Source organism: Ips typographus, linkage group LG3 (genome assembly GCF_016097725.1).
Source record: "Ips typographus isolate SLU linkage group LG3, UJ_Ityp_2.0, whole genome shotgun sequence".
Lineage (NCBI taxonomy): Eukaryota > Metazoa > Arthropoda > Insecta > Coleoptera > Curculionidae > Ips > Ips typographus.
The window spans coordinates 10,163,426-10,179,147 of NC_138424.1; the positions used below are offsets into that span (position 1 = coordinate 10,163,426).

The 15,722-nt window shown below is 31.5% G+C and overlaps 1 protein-coding gene across 3 annotated transcripts in view; it reads right to left on the bottom strand.

The window, feature by feature from the left end:
• Positions 1-15,722, bottom strand: part of LOC145726695 (uncharacterized) — a 35,489-nt gene that overhangs the window by 16,870 nt on the left and 2,897 nt on the right. The window contains exon 1 of one of the 3 annotated variants that reach the window (XM_081975911.1): positions 11,303-11,606. The exons of 1 other annotated variant lie outside the window; for it this stretch is intronic. Coding sequence is in view for 1 of the 2 variants with exons in the window: in XM_081975910.1 (XP_081832036.1) it covers positions 10,630-10,632 (3 nt within the window). In the remaining variant the exon portion in view is untranslated. Of the gene's footprint in view, positions 1-10,629; positions 10,770-11,302; positions 11,607-15,722 lie in introns of those variants that run through there. One more of the 3 variants, XM_081975910.1, reaches the window with a different exon arrangement.

Sequence of the window (15,722 nt, forward strand, 5' to 3'; positions counted from 1 at the left end):
AATTTCACATGAAATGGTAAATATCTCAGAAACGGATACAGATAGGTATATGACATTAATACACGAAATATGTCTAGAATTTGACGTAGAATACAAAAAGGAAAAAATATACCATCGCGGTTAATTCGTTGCACGCATATTTTCTTATTTGTACTTTTTTTAATTAAAAAAGGTTTTTTAGACTTCCAGTTGTGATAATTCAGAAAGTTTATTGTTAGGCTAGTTTAGGTTAGGTTAATTATTAGGAATTACTGGGCATTACAAGAAATTAGTGGGCATTACTGGCATATTAGGATTAGGAATTAGTGTACAAAATTTTCCTCAGCGGTTTACCCCTCGGATTATTCCTACGAGATATTTTCTCTTTAAGGCTAAAGCTTATTGAATAATACATTAATATAAACTCAGCTTAAAACAAAACTGGTAAACTGTGTCAGATTTCGATAAAACCCCCCAAAACGACCTTGCAAGACTTTCTTATCAGCTTTCCAGCTGCGTTTCCGCCATATTTTACACACAAGCAATGAAAGAAATTCCCATTTTCCGCACGCAAACGTCTTGAGGGAAGCTATGAGAATTTAATTAATCCTGGTGCCTTCAGTAAATAAACTTCACTTTTTCTAGGCCAACAAGGCCTAGTTTCATTGCAATGAATTACGAATTTTCTTGGCAGCCACGTTTCTTCCTTGTCTATTTAGTTTCAAAACTAGGTCTCAGAGACTTTCGAGCTAAGAATATCTCTTGTGTTGTAACAGCCACTTGGAAAAAACTTGCCATTATTGATAAAGTTGCTTTGCCTGTTTATTTAACGTAAAAAATTACATTATTGCTTGACTAGAACGTTTAAAAGCTTATCAAAAGAGAAAAAATTAAATTACAGACCTGTGTGTGTTAGTCAACTGTAGTTTATCGAAAAATTGACGTTTTAGAAGGTAGAAAGGTGTGTTAACGTTTACAATTTTTCATTTAATACAAATGACGTGCCAGGTAGGTCAATGCAGCTAATTATACTATCACTAATACAGAAGTGAATAAATTAAGCGTAAAATCAAAGTGGACTTTTACTTAGGTGATTACTTAATCTTAAATGTGTTTGTATTAAATATTTGTTGTGATTCATTGACGTGGATAAGCCATTCTACATTGTTGTCAATGTATTTTTAGAAAATGAATTTTGCAATTCTCCTCGGAATTTTCATTCAATTTAAATGAAAAATGGTTTTATTATTTTTATACGTAAAACGTGCCGTTTTTTTAATTAAAAAGTCAAAACTCAAGTTAATATTCCTACTAACAATCAGTTACACAGTCATTTCTAAATTTATCTGGAAATAATTTTATCATAAACATACTTTTATGCGGTCCTTCACAATTTCCATACAAATTACGGTTAAACTCGGTTAAAAGTATAAGATGTGACTCAGATTATTACTCGATTTTTAATCCACCATTTGTATTGAAATTGTATTTTTTTCAGGATTTTTTATTGTTTACACAAAAACGCTTTATATGGAAAAATCACTTTTTTTGAAATTTTCATAATAGTTACTGTCACTGCCTTTTTGAAACCAACAACAAAATGCGACAAAATGACAAAAAAATTATTTCAAAAACTTAATACCTCACTTACTACCCTGTATTTATTGTATATAGAATATGCTGTTTAAATTATGGTGAAGCAATTTGGTACACCCTGTATTATACAAACATTTTTATGTAAAATTGGAGAAAGATTATTTCTTTAATTTCTACACCGGATGTACCAAAATATTTACCTTTCATTCTAGTCATATGTGTTGAGAGAGATGGCATACAGCGACAGAAGGTTAAAAAAAGGCTTTTGATATGAACAAAAAAATCAACAGAATTTTTGTTGCTAAGAAGAGAGAAACAAAATAAATTAGAATGACAAAGAAATAATGAAACCATTAAAAGCAAAAATTCTTTCTTGTTTTCTTTGCTCTCTCTTTTTTTCAATGAAAATATTTGTAAAAACAGGGAAAACGAAAACAAGCATGTAATAGAGGCAAAAGCAAGCTGCAAAGAGTTTATCACTGAGATATTAACACAAGAACAGACATTACAGTTGTGCGAGTTATCTTGGTGAACAATATATGTTTGTCGCACTCTTTTATTATCTGTCAAAATACCAAAAGATGTTCTTCCTCTGGATATTCAGTAAAAAAGTGTCTGTCTCGGATGTTCTTCGTTTCTTTCTTTCTCTCTATATGAGAAAGGTTTCTACTTTTTTTAAAATATTTTTTGACTTATTAATTTTGCATGATTTCCTGACAGGAAAGAAAAATTGAACAGATAGAATAAATCCCAAAATTTTGTTTTGTCTTTGCTGTCTCTTACCCATGCTTTTCTTATACCTAACAAAATCAATATTAAAAATGATTCAAGAGCAAGAATGCAACAAAACCACCTAAAAGTCAAACATTAAATTATTTTAAAGAAACGAAACATCTGAAATGTAAAACAAAAGAAAAAGAAAACAAAAACCATAACTCTAATGATAAGTTCTCTTTTATACTTCAATTATCAAATCTATGAGTGTGGTGGCATTTATGCAAAAATATTGAATAACAACAAAAAACACTTTAATTATAAAACATTTTAAGTGGCATGCAAATGCAAATAGGTATTATGGAATTCATAGTAAACTTGACAAAAAATATTTGTGGAACTGCTGATGGTCTCTTTTGAACTGTTCTGATTTACTTTTACTTTTATTTTATTTTCAAATGGTTATCACATGCATTACAACGTTGTTTTTTTTTACAATAAGCCTTATGAAATTTTCAATCTTTGGAAAAATGTTATTACATAATAAGTTTGCTTTTACTTTCTAGTTAAACTGCTCCAATAGTTTAAGGTCAACTTACCAATATCTCAAAAACTTATGGATTAAAAGGAAAATATTTGATAAAGTCACGTCATCAAATTTCCTAATTTTTGATTAGGTTTTTATGGTTTCAAGATGGTTTAAGAGAATATTTTACTGACTATAGTTTCACACTTAACATTATATGAGTTTTAGGTTATAACTTTTTAATTAAACTTCGTCCTTTCAGGTGTCTTTCACCTCAACCCTCATCATCGTTAAGGAGACTTAAAAATGCACTAACGAGAAAATTCTACCGGATTTCTTGAGGAAATTACTTTCAAGAGAACCACAACCAATAAGCTTCACTATAACAAGATCTATATAATTATACGTATACAAAAAGAGTACCTCGTTATTATTTAGCCATCATTTGATTTTGTTTCCATTTTGTATGAGAAATCGCAGTTGAAACGAGGGCATTAAAACCAGTCGTTATTGTTTAGAAAGGATGATTAATTTCGTGTTTAATTAGGTAAAATGTAGCCTGAATGTATGCGCATTCTAGACTTGAGAGTCAATTAATAAGCTTTGCAGTGAAGCATGTAAAACTTGGTGATTTTCTATTCGGCTCATTATATACCGCAAAATTCGGCTAGAATTTGTATTAAACTTCATGCCTAAGTGACCATTGCCTTATTCAGCAAATAAACAAAGTAATAAAGCATCACATAATGGCATGGCCCCATGACAAATTATTATTCACTAGTTTGGATCTTTGAGATTAAATCAGAAAGTTTAATAATTATTTTGATAACCAAATTGAGTAAGTGCTACAAGCCAAGGTTGACGCATATAATTTGTAATAACTAAGGTGATATGCGCAATAAACTGGTGCAATGACAATAAACATAGCAAATTAGCTAGAATTGCTTCTTTTATTATTAAGGTTAATAAACAAATTGTAGGAAGGCCTATTAACCTAATAAAACCCAGGTTTCTGAGAGCAATTTTGTAATTACGCAGAAGTTTGATAAATACTAAGAGATTTAATTTTAAGATTTTACTAAACCAATGTCAGGCTAAAAAGTATTAAAAAAACGTGCATTTTGCCCAGATTGTGTCATGTTTTAATGGTTTGTATATGTCTGCATTCAATCTTAGAAAACTATGCAGTCCAACCCATATTATTCAATACTGAATACATAAAACATGCTTAGGAATTTTTATATAACAGTGATTTTTCTTTTTTTTATTTCTAATCCAGGTTTACTAAATATCTTAATAGTGACTTAGAGGCCAGTAAATTACCTTTTAAAACCTTTCAAAGTGAAGTCATACATAAATTGACCCAAATGTCACAGACAAGTGCTTTTAATTTGATTTCATAGCTAATGATTCGATAACTTTTGCACCTGCAGCCAAACAGTTATGACACTAAACAATTAGGAATACGCCTTTTAATAACATTTTACAGTTACTGGTAATAAAACATTTTACAGAACATTTTTATTGCTTGTGACTCATAAACATTGATATTACCTTGGTGATCAAAATTATATTGTTTTTAATTTTTATTACTGTAGATTTTTATCATTAATTGTTTCTAGGCTGGCCAGGTGATTTCAAAGGGGTAAACACCTTATGGTGTACAAACTTTAGGAATTAATGGGCATTACTATACATACATTGGTATTTTGAAAACTATTAATAGAATTAGGAACGTCTAAATTATATTATAAAAAAAAATCATAAAATTATTTTTTTTATGCATCGGTTAGAATACAATAAAAAATTATGAATTTTGTAATTTTACTTTTAAAAATTTTCACGTTCTCTAGAGACAAAACCGTACCCCTAACCCATCAACTTTTATACGTCAATAGAAAGCTTATTTCATTGGGTATACATTGACATATAAAAGTTTATACAAAGTGTGGAAAATAAGCTAGTTATTGACGATTGAACGAAGGAATGCACCAAAAATGTCATGAAAAAATTAGTCAATTTTGACACCCCACCGGCCAAACCGTCTAACCTATCAATCAATCCATGTTGAGAACTTTTTAGAAAGGTCATTCCATTGGTTCTTCATTGACGTATAAAACTCTATCAAAAATAGTACAATTAAGCGGGTTTTTTAATATTAAACAAAAGGATACACCAAAAAAATTGGTTAAAGTTGACGCCCTCTAGTGGCTAAACCTCGGGCTAAACGGTACCACTAACCAACCGACTTTTCTACGTCAATGGAAAGCTCATTTCATTGGCTGTCCATCAACATATAAAAGTATATACAAAGTGTTAGGAATACGCGTGTTATTTACGGTTTACAAACAGGGTGCCCCAGAAACACTTTTTGATTGGTTAGGGCTAATTTGACCCTGGAAAATTAGGAAAACACGGTTACATGAGCTACTAGGTCTACTACGATGTAATGCATAGAAATTTTTTGAAAAACTGATTTTGCAAAAAAACAATTTTCGTAAAGGTCAAATTTGCCTGAAACACCACCACTATTCCAATGGATTTTGCGTTTTGTTGGCCACTTAGTGCAAGCGAAAATCGACTTTAATGATTTTATTTCTACAGTTTTGCTACGGCTGTAAATTTGACACTCACTGTGCTAGGTTTGTGCCAAATATAGGGCCGTACCTGACCGATTTAAAAAAAATCCCTCAAAGAAGTTAGAGTGGTTACAGTCAAGAAAAACGTTTAATTAGCTTTGGAGCCCTCTGGCGGCCAAACGAAGCACCCTAGCAACACAAACGGCCATATTTTTGGAAAGCCCATTATATTTTCTAACCATTGACATATAAAAGTCATATACAAAGTGTTACAAATAAACGAATTGTTTGACAATAAAGACAAATTGACCGAATTTGACAGCTACTACTTTAACCTTCAATAACTCGATTATTTTGACAGTTACAGGTTGGTTCAATGTATCAATTTAAAGAATAAATTTTTCAAATAAGTGACCTAATACAAACTTACCTTGATTTTGAACAAAAAATCAGACAAAGTTATAAGAATAAGGTGTGTTCAATTTGAAAAACGTCCTTTTTTAGAACTGACTTCTTGAGCTCTTTCACCCACTCTTAGAACAAACCTTGTATAACACGACAAAACACAAAAACCAAAAAAAAAAACGTTTCTTAATATGCATAAATTAAAATTATTGTTTTGGGGACTGAAAATATTAAATTTCACATAAAACGGTAAATATCTCAGAAACGGATACAGAAAAGTGTATGACATTAATACACGAAATATGTCTAGAATTTGACGTAGAATTCAAAAACGCAATAATATACAAGGTGTCTCATTTAAACTAAGCAACAGCTGATATCCAGTTAAATCGTTGCACGCATATTTTCTTATTAAAAAAGGTTTTTTTAGACTTTCCAGTCCTGGTAATTCAGAAAATTAGTGGGTATTGTTAGGTTAGGTTAGTTATTGGGAGTTACTAGGAATTACTGGGCATTACAAGAACTTAGTGGACATTATTCGCATATTAAGAATTAGTGTAAAAATTGTACTCAGGGAGTAATTACACTTTTGTCAAAATAGGATTTTGAACAAAACCAATGTGTTGTAAATAAGTTCAGATAATAAGATCATCAATTTTTGTCTAAACTTAAAAACTAACCTAAATACCTAGATAACAACAATTTAAAAAGTTAGTAATACCCTTGGCATTTCCCAAACATTGTAATCTTTTATCTATACTGGTTTACAATATTGATGAGTGATATGAACGTTTTGAAAGACTGGCTCCAATACTGGAGTAATGAATTTATGGAAGAATTTTTAACTTTTACATTAATTAATACGTTTTTTTAAACAAATAGTAACATACATTCATATAGGAATAAGACCACATATGGCATTATAATTTACGACCGATTTATTAGTGTTAGGTAGTGTGGTTGAGTTTACCGCTCTATAAGTTTCATGGTCAATGTAGCACTAGAAAAATATCCATTATTAGGTTTATACATGTTTTGAGAGTGTTTATTGTTTCTAGAGTACATGTTAAACGTGACTTTTTTAATTTAAAACACTTTTATCAATAATTCTTTAAGTGGGCTTCTTGTTTCTCTCCTATGAACGTTATGTTTTAAATTAATAAGAAATACATGAATGATATAATAAATGAGAATACAAGAATTAATGAGCCCCAGATGGGTTGAAATCGATCTCAATATTAAAAATATTTCAAAATGCCTACCACGAACTCTACTTTTACCCTAATACACCATTCCCTCAACGTTTCCCAGCCCCCTAACGATTTTTCTCCTGCCTGGCAGATGAGACCCAAGTTATTAAATTAAACACATCAATAATCCTGTTAATATCGTGCTGGTATCGACTAAAGTCCAATAAAAATATTCTCTAAATAGCATTTTCAGTTATTAATAGTTAATTGCAGAAGAAACGAGTTTCAAAACTGCTCTATCAGCAATAACAAAACAAATGGAAGAATATAAAAACTCGAGTAAAAACTACTATGAAACATCTGATTAAACCATAGTAATAGACATTTTAATGAACTTTACAATAACTAAAACCTGGACTAGACAAGTAGTAAGTAATGAACTGAATTAGTTTTTGCAAGTCATATCAAGTCATACACTTTCTGTGCCAATGAAATGATTACTTAATACTGGAATCAGCTGTAATTATTGGTCTATTCTATTTCATACTGCTTGACTAAGATTGACTGTCATTGGTTGGTTGACAAGAATGGAATGACACCACAAACATAAAGAAATGTCAAAAATCATTATTATTTGCAGGGAAATCAAGTTGATTTGATGTTTTGTTGGGTTGGTAGAGTACCATTGCAAGATTTATATGGGAATCACTGATGAAATTTTGTTAAGCCAACTCAAATACTGTCATTTGACAAATAATCTGTCTTTCGTATCACAAATGTTGAGAGGTTTGGCGACATTATTTATCTATGACGTCATGATCGTATATGACGTGAATGCAGAATTTGTTGGTGTTTCCTATAATACCTAAATACTTTGATGTTGTTTACTCTTACTTTTTTGAAACCTCTGGAATGTTCAAGGCGAGGGGTAAACTGCTGAGTAAAATTTTGTCCGTACACTAATTCCATCTAATGCCCAGTAATTCCTAATAATTCCCAATAACCTAACCTAACAACACCCACTAAATTTTTTTTAATTAAAAAAAAGTAAAAATAAGAAAATATGCTTGCAACAATTTAAATGGAAGTAGATATCAACTGCTGCTTAGTTTAAATGGGACACCTTGTATATTATTGCATTTTTGGACTCTACGGCAAATTCTAGACATATTTCGTGTATTAATATCATCCGTTTCTGAGATATTTACCGTTTTATGTAAAATTTAATATTTTCAGTCTCCAAAACAATAATTTTAATTTATGCTAATATCCGGAAACGTTTTTTTCTTGGTTTTTGTATTTTGTCGTTTTATACAAGATTTGTTCTAAGAGTGGATGCAGAAAAACGATAAAATATATGATACAGGATGGTCAAAAAAAGCGCTCAAAAAGGACGTTTTTCAAAATAAACACTCCTTATTCTTATAACTTTGTCTGATTCTCTGTTCAAAATTAAGGTAAGTTTGTCTTAGCTCACTTGTTTGAAAATTTTATTCTTTAGATACATTGAATCACCCTGAAACTGTCAAAATCGAGGTCAAAATAATCGAGTTATTGAGGGTTAAAGTAGTAGCTGACAAATTCAGTCAAAACTGTCTTTATTGTCAAACCACTTGTTTATTTGGAACACTTTATACACGACTTTATATAGACTTTTATATGTCAATGCTCGTGTCAATGGTTAGAAAATATAATGGGCTTTCCAAAAATATGTTGTGTGTTGATAGATAGCTTAGTTTGGCCGCCAGAGGGCTCCAAAGCTAACTAAATGTTTTCCTTGACTGTCATCACTCGATCACTAAAATCGGTCAGATACGGCCCTGATATTTGGCATAAACCTTGCACAGTGATTGTCAAATTAAGAGCTGTAGCAAAACTGTAGAAATAAAAACATTAAGGTCGATTTTCGCTTGCACTAAGTGGCCAACATAACGCAAAACCCATTAGTATAGTGGTGGTGTTTCAGACAAATTTGACTCTTACGAAAATTGTCATTTGAGAAAACAGTTTTTCAATAAATTTCCAAAGATTACATCGTAGTAGACCTAGTAGCTCATGTAACCATGTTTTCCTAATTTTCCAGGGTCAAATTAGCCCTAACCAGTCAAAAAGTGTTTCTGTCTTTAAACCGTCAATAACACGCGTATTTGTATACGTTTATATGTCGATGGACAGCCAATGAAATGAGCTTTCCATTGACGTATAAAAGCCGATTGGTTAGTGGTACCGTTTGGCCACTAGAGGGCGTTAAAAACGTTGAACAATTATTTTGGTGTATCATTTTGTTTAATATTCAAAAACTTCCTTAATTGAACTATTTTTAGTAGAGTTTTATACCTCAATGGATAGCCAATGAAATGAGCTTTCTAAAAATTTCCCAAACTTGGGTTGTTATGTTAGACGGTTTTTGGCCCCTAGAGGGCGTCAAAATTGACTAATTTTTTCATGACTTTTTGGTACATTCTTTCGTTCAATAGTCAATAACTAGCTTATTTGTAACACTTTGTATACACTTTTATATGCCAATGGATAGCCAATGAAATAAGCTTTCTATTGACGTATAAAAGTTGATCGGTTAGTGGTACGGTTTCGCCGCTAGAGAGCGTTAAAATTTTTAAAAGTAAAATTACAAAATTTATAATTTTTTGTTGTTTTCCAACAGTTTGTTTTTTTAATAATATACCTATAATCTTTCTTAATATAATATTTTATTATTTGTTTTTTTATAGTTTAACTAAAATAGTAAGTTAAAAAAAGGACTTTTTGTATGGGTTGCATACATTTTTTATAAAATCGACTTGTGTGATGACAAAAGCACAGCAAATATAACAAAGCGCAAAATAGTTATTTACCTAACAAGTGCGGAAAGTGGTACTTTCCCGCACGAGGCTGCAGTTGCCCGAACGACGCAAAGCAGAGTTCGGACAAGCAGTTAAAGGGTGGGAAAGACGCTTTCCGCATGTGTTAGGTACAAAATTTTTTCTACGAGTATCAATTTTGATTAAATTGAAGGAAAGTGTATAGTATAATATCTAAAATGAAAGCCTCTGTTTGCGAAGATGATTAAAAATGTATTCTTCAAATAAAATGAGTATGGAAAAGTTACTTTTCCATACTAGTGCGATAAAGTTACTTTTAACATAAAAAGGTTGGTGCACATGGGTATTTTCGCTCTACACATATAAACTTCAAAATTGCCGGTTTATTATACATAAATTGATCTTGCAATGCGGACAAGTAACTTTACCACACTAGTGTGGAAAAGTACTCCTTCCTGCACTCAAATGATGCACTAGTGGGTATCATTTAAAAAAGTGTACTTTATTGCACAATTTTATAAAAATTATATTTTTTTTTGGTTCTCCTAATTGAACGTCCTTTCAATTTCAAAAAATACCTTTATAATTATGTTACAAATCACCTAGGCTTCTCATCTCACAGTAATTAAATACCTTTTTACAAAACTCTCATCAGTTGCAGCTTCTGATTCTTCAAAATATTTTGTTTTATCTAGAAACCACATTTTTGTGTCAATAAAACTTTCCATGCGAAATTTATTTGTATTCCAATTTTGGAAAGTTAATACATTTTTTGAAAGACTTGATTATAACTGCTTTCAATACAAATAATTTAAATTTACCATTGTTCACTAAAATATGCTGGTAGTTCTTTTTGGGCCACAAAACTGGTCAGAACCTCGTTTCACGGTCGGTAAATTCTATAGACTATAAGTTCTTTCCGTTAAATTTGGCAGATGTTCCGTTACCCAGTAACTTAAGCCTAGTTTATAAAAGAAATTTTAACTTTAGCTGTAACTTTAGCGTTAGTAATAAATTTAGTATTAACCCTAAAAAAAAAGGGTGTTTATAAAACCCTTAATTTAACCATACAGTTTTCTGAAAGGTAACCTAACTTTAATGTTATTTTTTTCAAGTTTTGCTGCCTAATTCCACATTACTGCACTAAATCAATAGCAAAAGGATATTCTTTGAATTTCTGTTTAGAAATTTCATAAATAAAGCAAAAATTCAATCTTAAAAAGAAGTTTGAACATTGGAGATTTAACTTTAGTATTAGCTGTAAGAAAATTTAGAATTTTATGTAAAACCAAGGTCAGAAGTTACAGCTAAATTTACAGTTAAAGTTAAATTTTGTTTATGAACATCACAATTTAAAACCACTGCTTCTATTCTTAATGCTAATACTAAAGTTAAAACTAAAGTTAAATTTTGTTTTATAAACCAGGCTCAATAGTTAGTTGAGAATTAACTAACTTTAGATAAAATAAAATATGTGATTGTAGACTGACTTACTTTAAACAGTCGTGTATTCCAACCGCGTTATCACCATAACAACCAAAAAAAAAACCCAGCCCCGTAAATCAACGACAAGAAAAATTTCAATCACATTATCACTACATTCACCAGCACTTAAGACTTTGTGCTGCGCCAACTATTATCTGATCATTACCGCCCATTCAAAGTAGCTTTTTCGAAAAAAATCAACAAAGTGCCACACTGTATAACACCACCAGCTTCGACGAACTTTTCGTGAAACGAATTATCTATCGACCGCGCGTTCAGACTAGACTGACTCCAACCTCGAACTAAACTAAACACTTCACATGCCGATCGCTATGTCGACCAAGCCAATTCATCATACGCACCAGCTGGCTAAAACCACTCGTGACGAAGCTGGTTCTATCTCGTTTGTTGTCACTATACAAGTGCTTGCTAGAAAAAGATGAAGCAATTGCTTCTGATGTAGTCGACGGTTGGTTGACCGCTTGAAGAAGATCGTCTTCGGTTTCTTCAGGTCTTTCAAGAGTTCAAGAAAGAGGTAAAGGCGCCGAGGAGCAACCTTAGCAAGGTCATCGTGAATGTTGGTTGGTTGGCAAATTGTACACGTTGATTTAAAATTATGCAGAATTTACGTCATACTGAAGAATGTACTGATGACTTAAATTCACAAAATCTCTGTCATAAAAGGGTGGCAATTTGCATTTAAATTGCCTATACATAGTAAATTAGGAAATCCAGAGTGGTCACTGGTCAGTGAATAAGCTGCAGGTGATCAATTATGAAAAAAACATTTACAATAGTGTCAAATTTTTAAGATTTCCCAACTTATAGGTACTTAGAGCAAACATATATGCTTCCTTATTTTTAATGAAACACTCTGTAAAATATTTTTTTTTTGGATTCCATTCAAAATTTTCAACATATTTAATGTATAATTTTGACACATAAACTTGAAAATAAAGTGTCGAATTTCAAGGTTTCTTTTTAATCAAAGTATGTGTATTTAATATAAAGTGAAGAAAACTCAAAATTAAGTAAAACGAGTACAGTCATAATAATTAACATGCAATGATTCAGTTAGAATGATCAAAACCACTAAACAGCTTTACTCCCATCTGTACCGTCGTATTTTAAACAGAGTTTCAGTTAAGTTTGGTTTTGAATGTGACAGAACGAGTGAAAAAAGTCACAGTTTGAACTACGCTTAAGTACGACGGTGCAATAACCCCTAAATCACGTTGATTAATCGGAATATAGCTAAAGTCAGCATGATCGAAAATAGCTTTAAACAAATTATTCCTGTTTTCCCGAGGGGTAAACCACTGGGGCATTATAGTGTACAAACTGCAAACATTTTTGATTTTTTTTTTTCAAAAATTTTGACTGTTTTTAGCGCCGAAACCGTACAACTAATTAATCAACTTTATACGTCAATAAAAAGCTTATTTCATTAGCTATCCATTGACATATAAAAGCTTATACACAAGCTACAGTGTAGCAAATAAGCTAGTTATTGACAATTGAACGAAAAAATGCACCAAAAAAAGTTATGAAAAAATGGGTCAACTTTGACGCCCTTTTGTGGCCAAACCGTCCAACCTATTAACCCCAGGTGGGGTACTTTTAGAAAGCTCATTTCATTGGCTATCCGTTGACGTATAAAACTTTACCAAAAATAGTACAATTAAGCGAGTTTTTGAAGATTAAACAAAAGGATGCACCAAGAAAGTGGTAAAAAAATTGGTCAAATTTGACGCTCTCTAGCGGCCAAACCGTCTGACCTGTCAATCCAAATAGGAATATTTTTAGAAAGCTCATTTCATTGGCTATCCATTGACGTATAAAACTCTACTAAAAGTAGTGCAATTAAGCGAGTTTTTAAGGATTAAACAAAAGGATACCTCAAAAAAATTGGTCAACGTTGACGCCTTCTAGCGGGCAAACGGCTAACCAATCGATTTTTATACGTCAATGAAAAGCTCATTTCATTGGCTGTCCATCGACATATAAAAGCATATACAAAGTGCTATAAGTACACGTGTATTATTTACGGTTTAGTGACAGCTAAGATACACCACAAACATTTTTTGACTGGTTAAAAGCTAATTTGACTATAGAAAGTTAGGAAAACACGGTCACGTGACTTACTAGATCTACCAAGACGTAATGTTTGGAAATTTTTGGAAAAACTGTTTTTCCAAATGACAATTTTCGTAAGGGTCAAATTTGCCTGAAATACCGCCACTATCCCAATGAGTTTTGCGCGTTAGGTTGGCCAGTTAGTGCAAGCGAAAATCGACCTTAATAATTGTATTTCTACAGTTTTGCTACTACCCTAGATTTGGCAATCATTGTCTGCCAAATATCAGGGCCGTATCTGCCCGATTTAAAAAAAAATCCTTTTAAGGTATTAGAGCGGTAACAATCAAAGAAAGCTTTTAGTTAACTTTGGAGCCCTCTGGCGGCCAAACGAAGCAACCTATCAACACATGCGCCCATATTTTTTTTAAGCCCATTTTATTTTCTATCCATTGACATATAAAAATCTATACAAAGTGTTGTGTGTGACAATAAAGACAGTTTTGACTAAATTTGACAACTACTACTTTAACCTTCATTAATTCGGTTATTTTGACAGTTACAGGGTGGTTCAATGTATCAATTTAAAAAGTGATTTTTTTAAATAACTGGCGTAATACAAAGTTCTTTAATTTTGAACAGAGAATCAGACAGAACTGATTTTTTGACCACACTGTATTATATATTTTGACGTCTTTCTGCACCCATTCCTAGAACAAACCTTGTCTAACATGACAAAACACAAAAACCAAGAAAAAAACCTTTCCTGATATGTATAAATTAAAAATGTTTTGGAGACCGCAAATATCAAATTTCACATAAAATGGTAAATATCTCAGAAACGAATATAGATAGGTATATGATATTAAAACACGAAATATGTCTAGAATTTGACCTAGAATACAAAAATGAAAAAATATACAGGGTATCCCATCCCAGTTAATTCATTGCAGGCATATTCTTTTATTTTTACTTTTTTTAGACTCTACAGTTGTGATAATTCAGGAAGTTAGTGGGTATTGTTAGGCTAGGTTAGGTTAGGTTAATCATTAGGAATTATTGGGTATTACAAGAAATTAGTGGGTATTACTGGCATATTAGGAATTAGTGTACAAAATTTTTAAAAATTTTGAAATACAACTTTAGTTAACTTGAAGTTTGAGGGTGACAGATCAGGTACAAAATAACACAGTCTAAACTAAACTTATCGGTCCTTAAACTCAACTTAGCTAATGCTGGGGAAACGGACATAATGAAACTATGAAATTCATTATAAGCATGACGAATAATGACAAGCAAAAATAAGTCTTATCCCCATTTTGCACTTTAAGCCTAGCTTAAACTAAGTTTGGTTCAGACTGTGACAATACAGATGGAAAAAGTGACAGTCTGGACTACACTTGAGCTAGGCTTAAAGTACGACGGTGAAAATGGGGTTTATTGACATAAAATGTTTCAATAATTTCTGTCAAAACCATATGAGTGCTAAGATCTCTCTTTCCCTTTCCTTCTCACTCATGCTAAACCATATATATTTTCAGTGATAAATGCCGAAATTAGCTTGAAATACCTACTTCACACAATAGAATTACTCATAAACATAGCAAAGAATGGCAAACGAAACTGTCCCAAATATTCAAATCAGTTTGCTATCTTTGTTGAAACCACAAGTGGAAAAAGTCAGTTTGATCGAAAATAGTTTGAAACAAATCGCTCAAGCAATAGGATTTATTATAAGTATGATGAGTGATGACAAGAAAAAGTAGGCCTAAATGACATAAAGTATTTGAGAACATTGAAATTGCGGTATTTTGTGTTTCTTGATTGTGTTTATTTCAGATTAATTTAAACCACATTACTAACGATTATTTCCTTCATTGTACCAGCAGCCAATCAAATTCCGAGAACCGTTCTAGTTCCACCAATGGAAACCGTTTTATACTGATTAAATCCCTGGCTGCTAAAATTTAACAGTGATTAAACACCACCTACCTTTTTCGAATACGTTTTTTGAAGAAAATTTGATATTAAACGAAACGGGATTTAGCCACTTATAAAATTTAAGTTATCTTCTTCAATATTAACAATTAATAAATCACTGTAACGTAGTTTTCATTAAATAATTACATAAATTAAAATATTTTGACGTATGATTGTCAATTTGAAATGTAAACAAAAATATACATGGCTGAACGAAAATCTGTCATCTGCTGGGGTGAGTTCAATATTATCATTAATTTCATCAGGTTTAGTTTAGTATTTGTGTTCTAACTATGGTGTTTTCTTGTTAATAAACTAAAATGTGGGTTTTCAGGAAATAATCTTGACATATACCCCTCGGCGTTCACGTTTT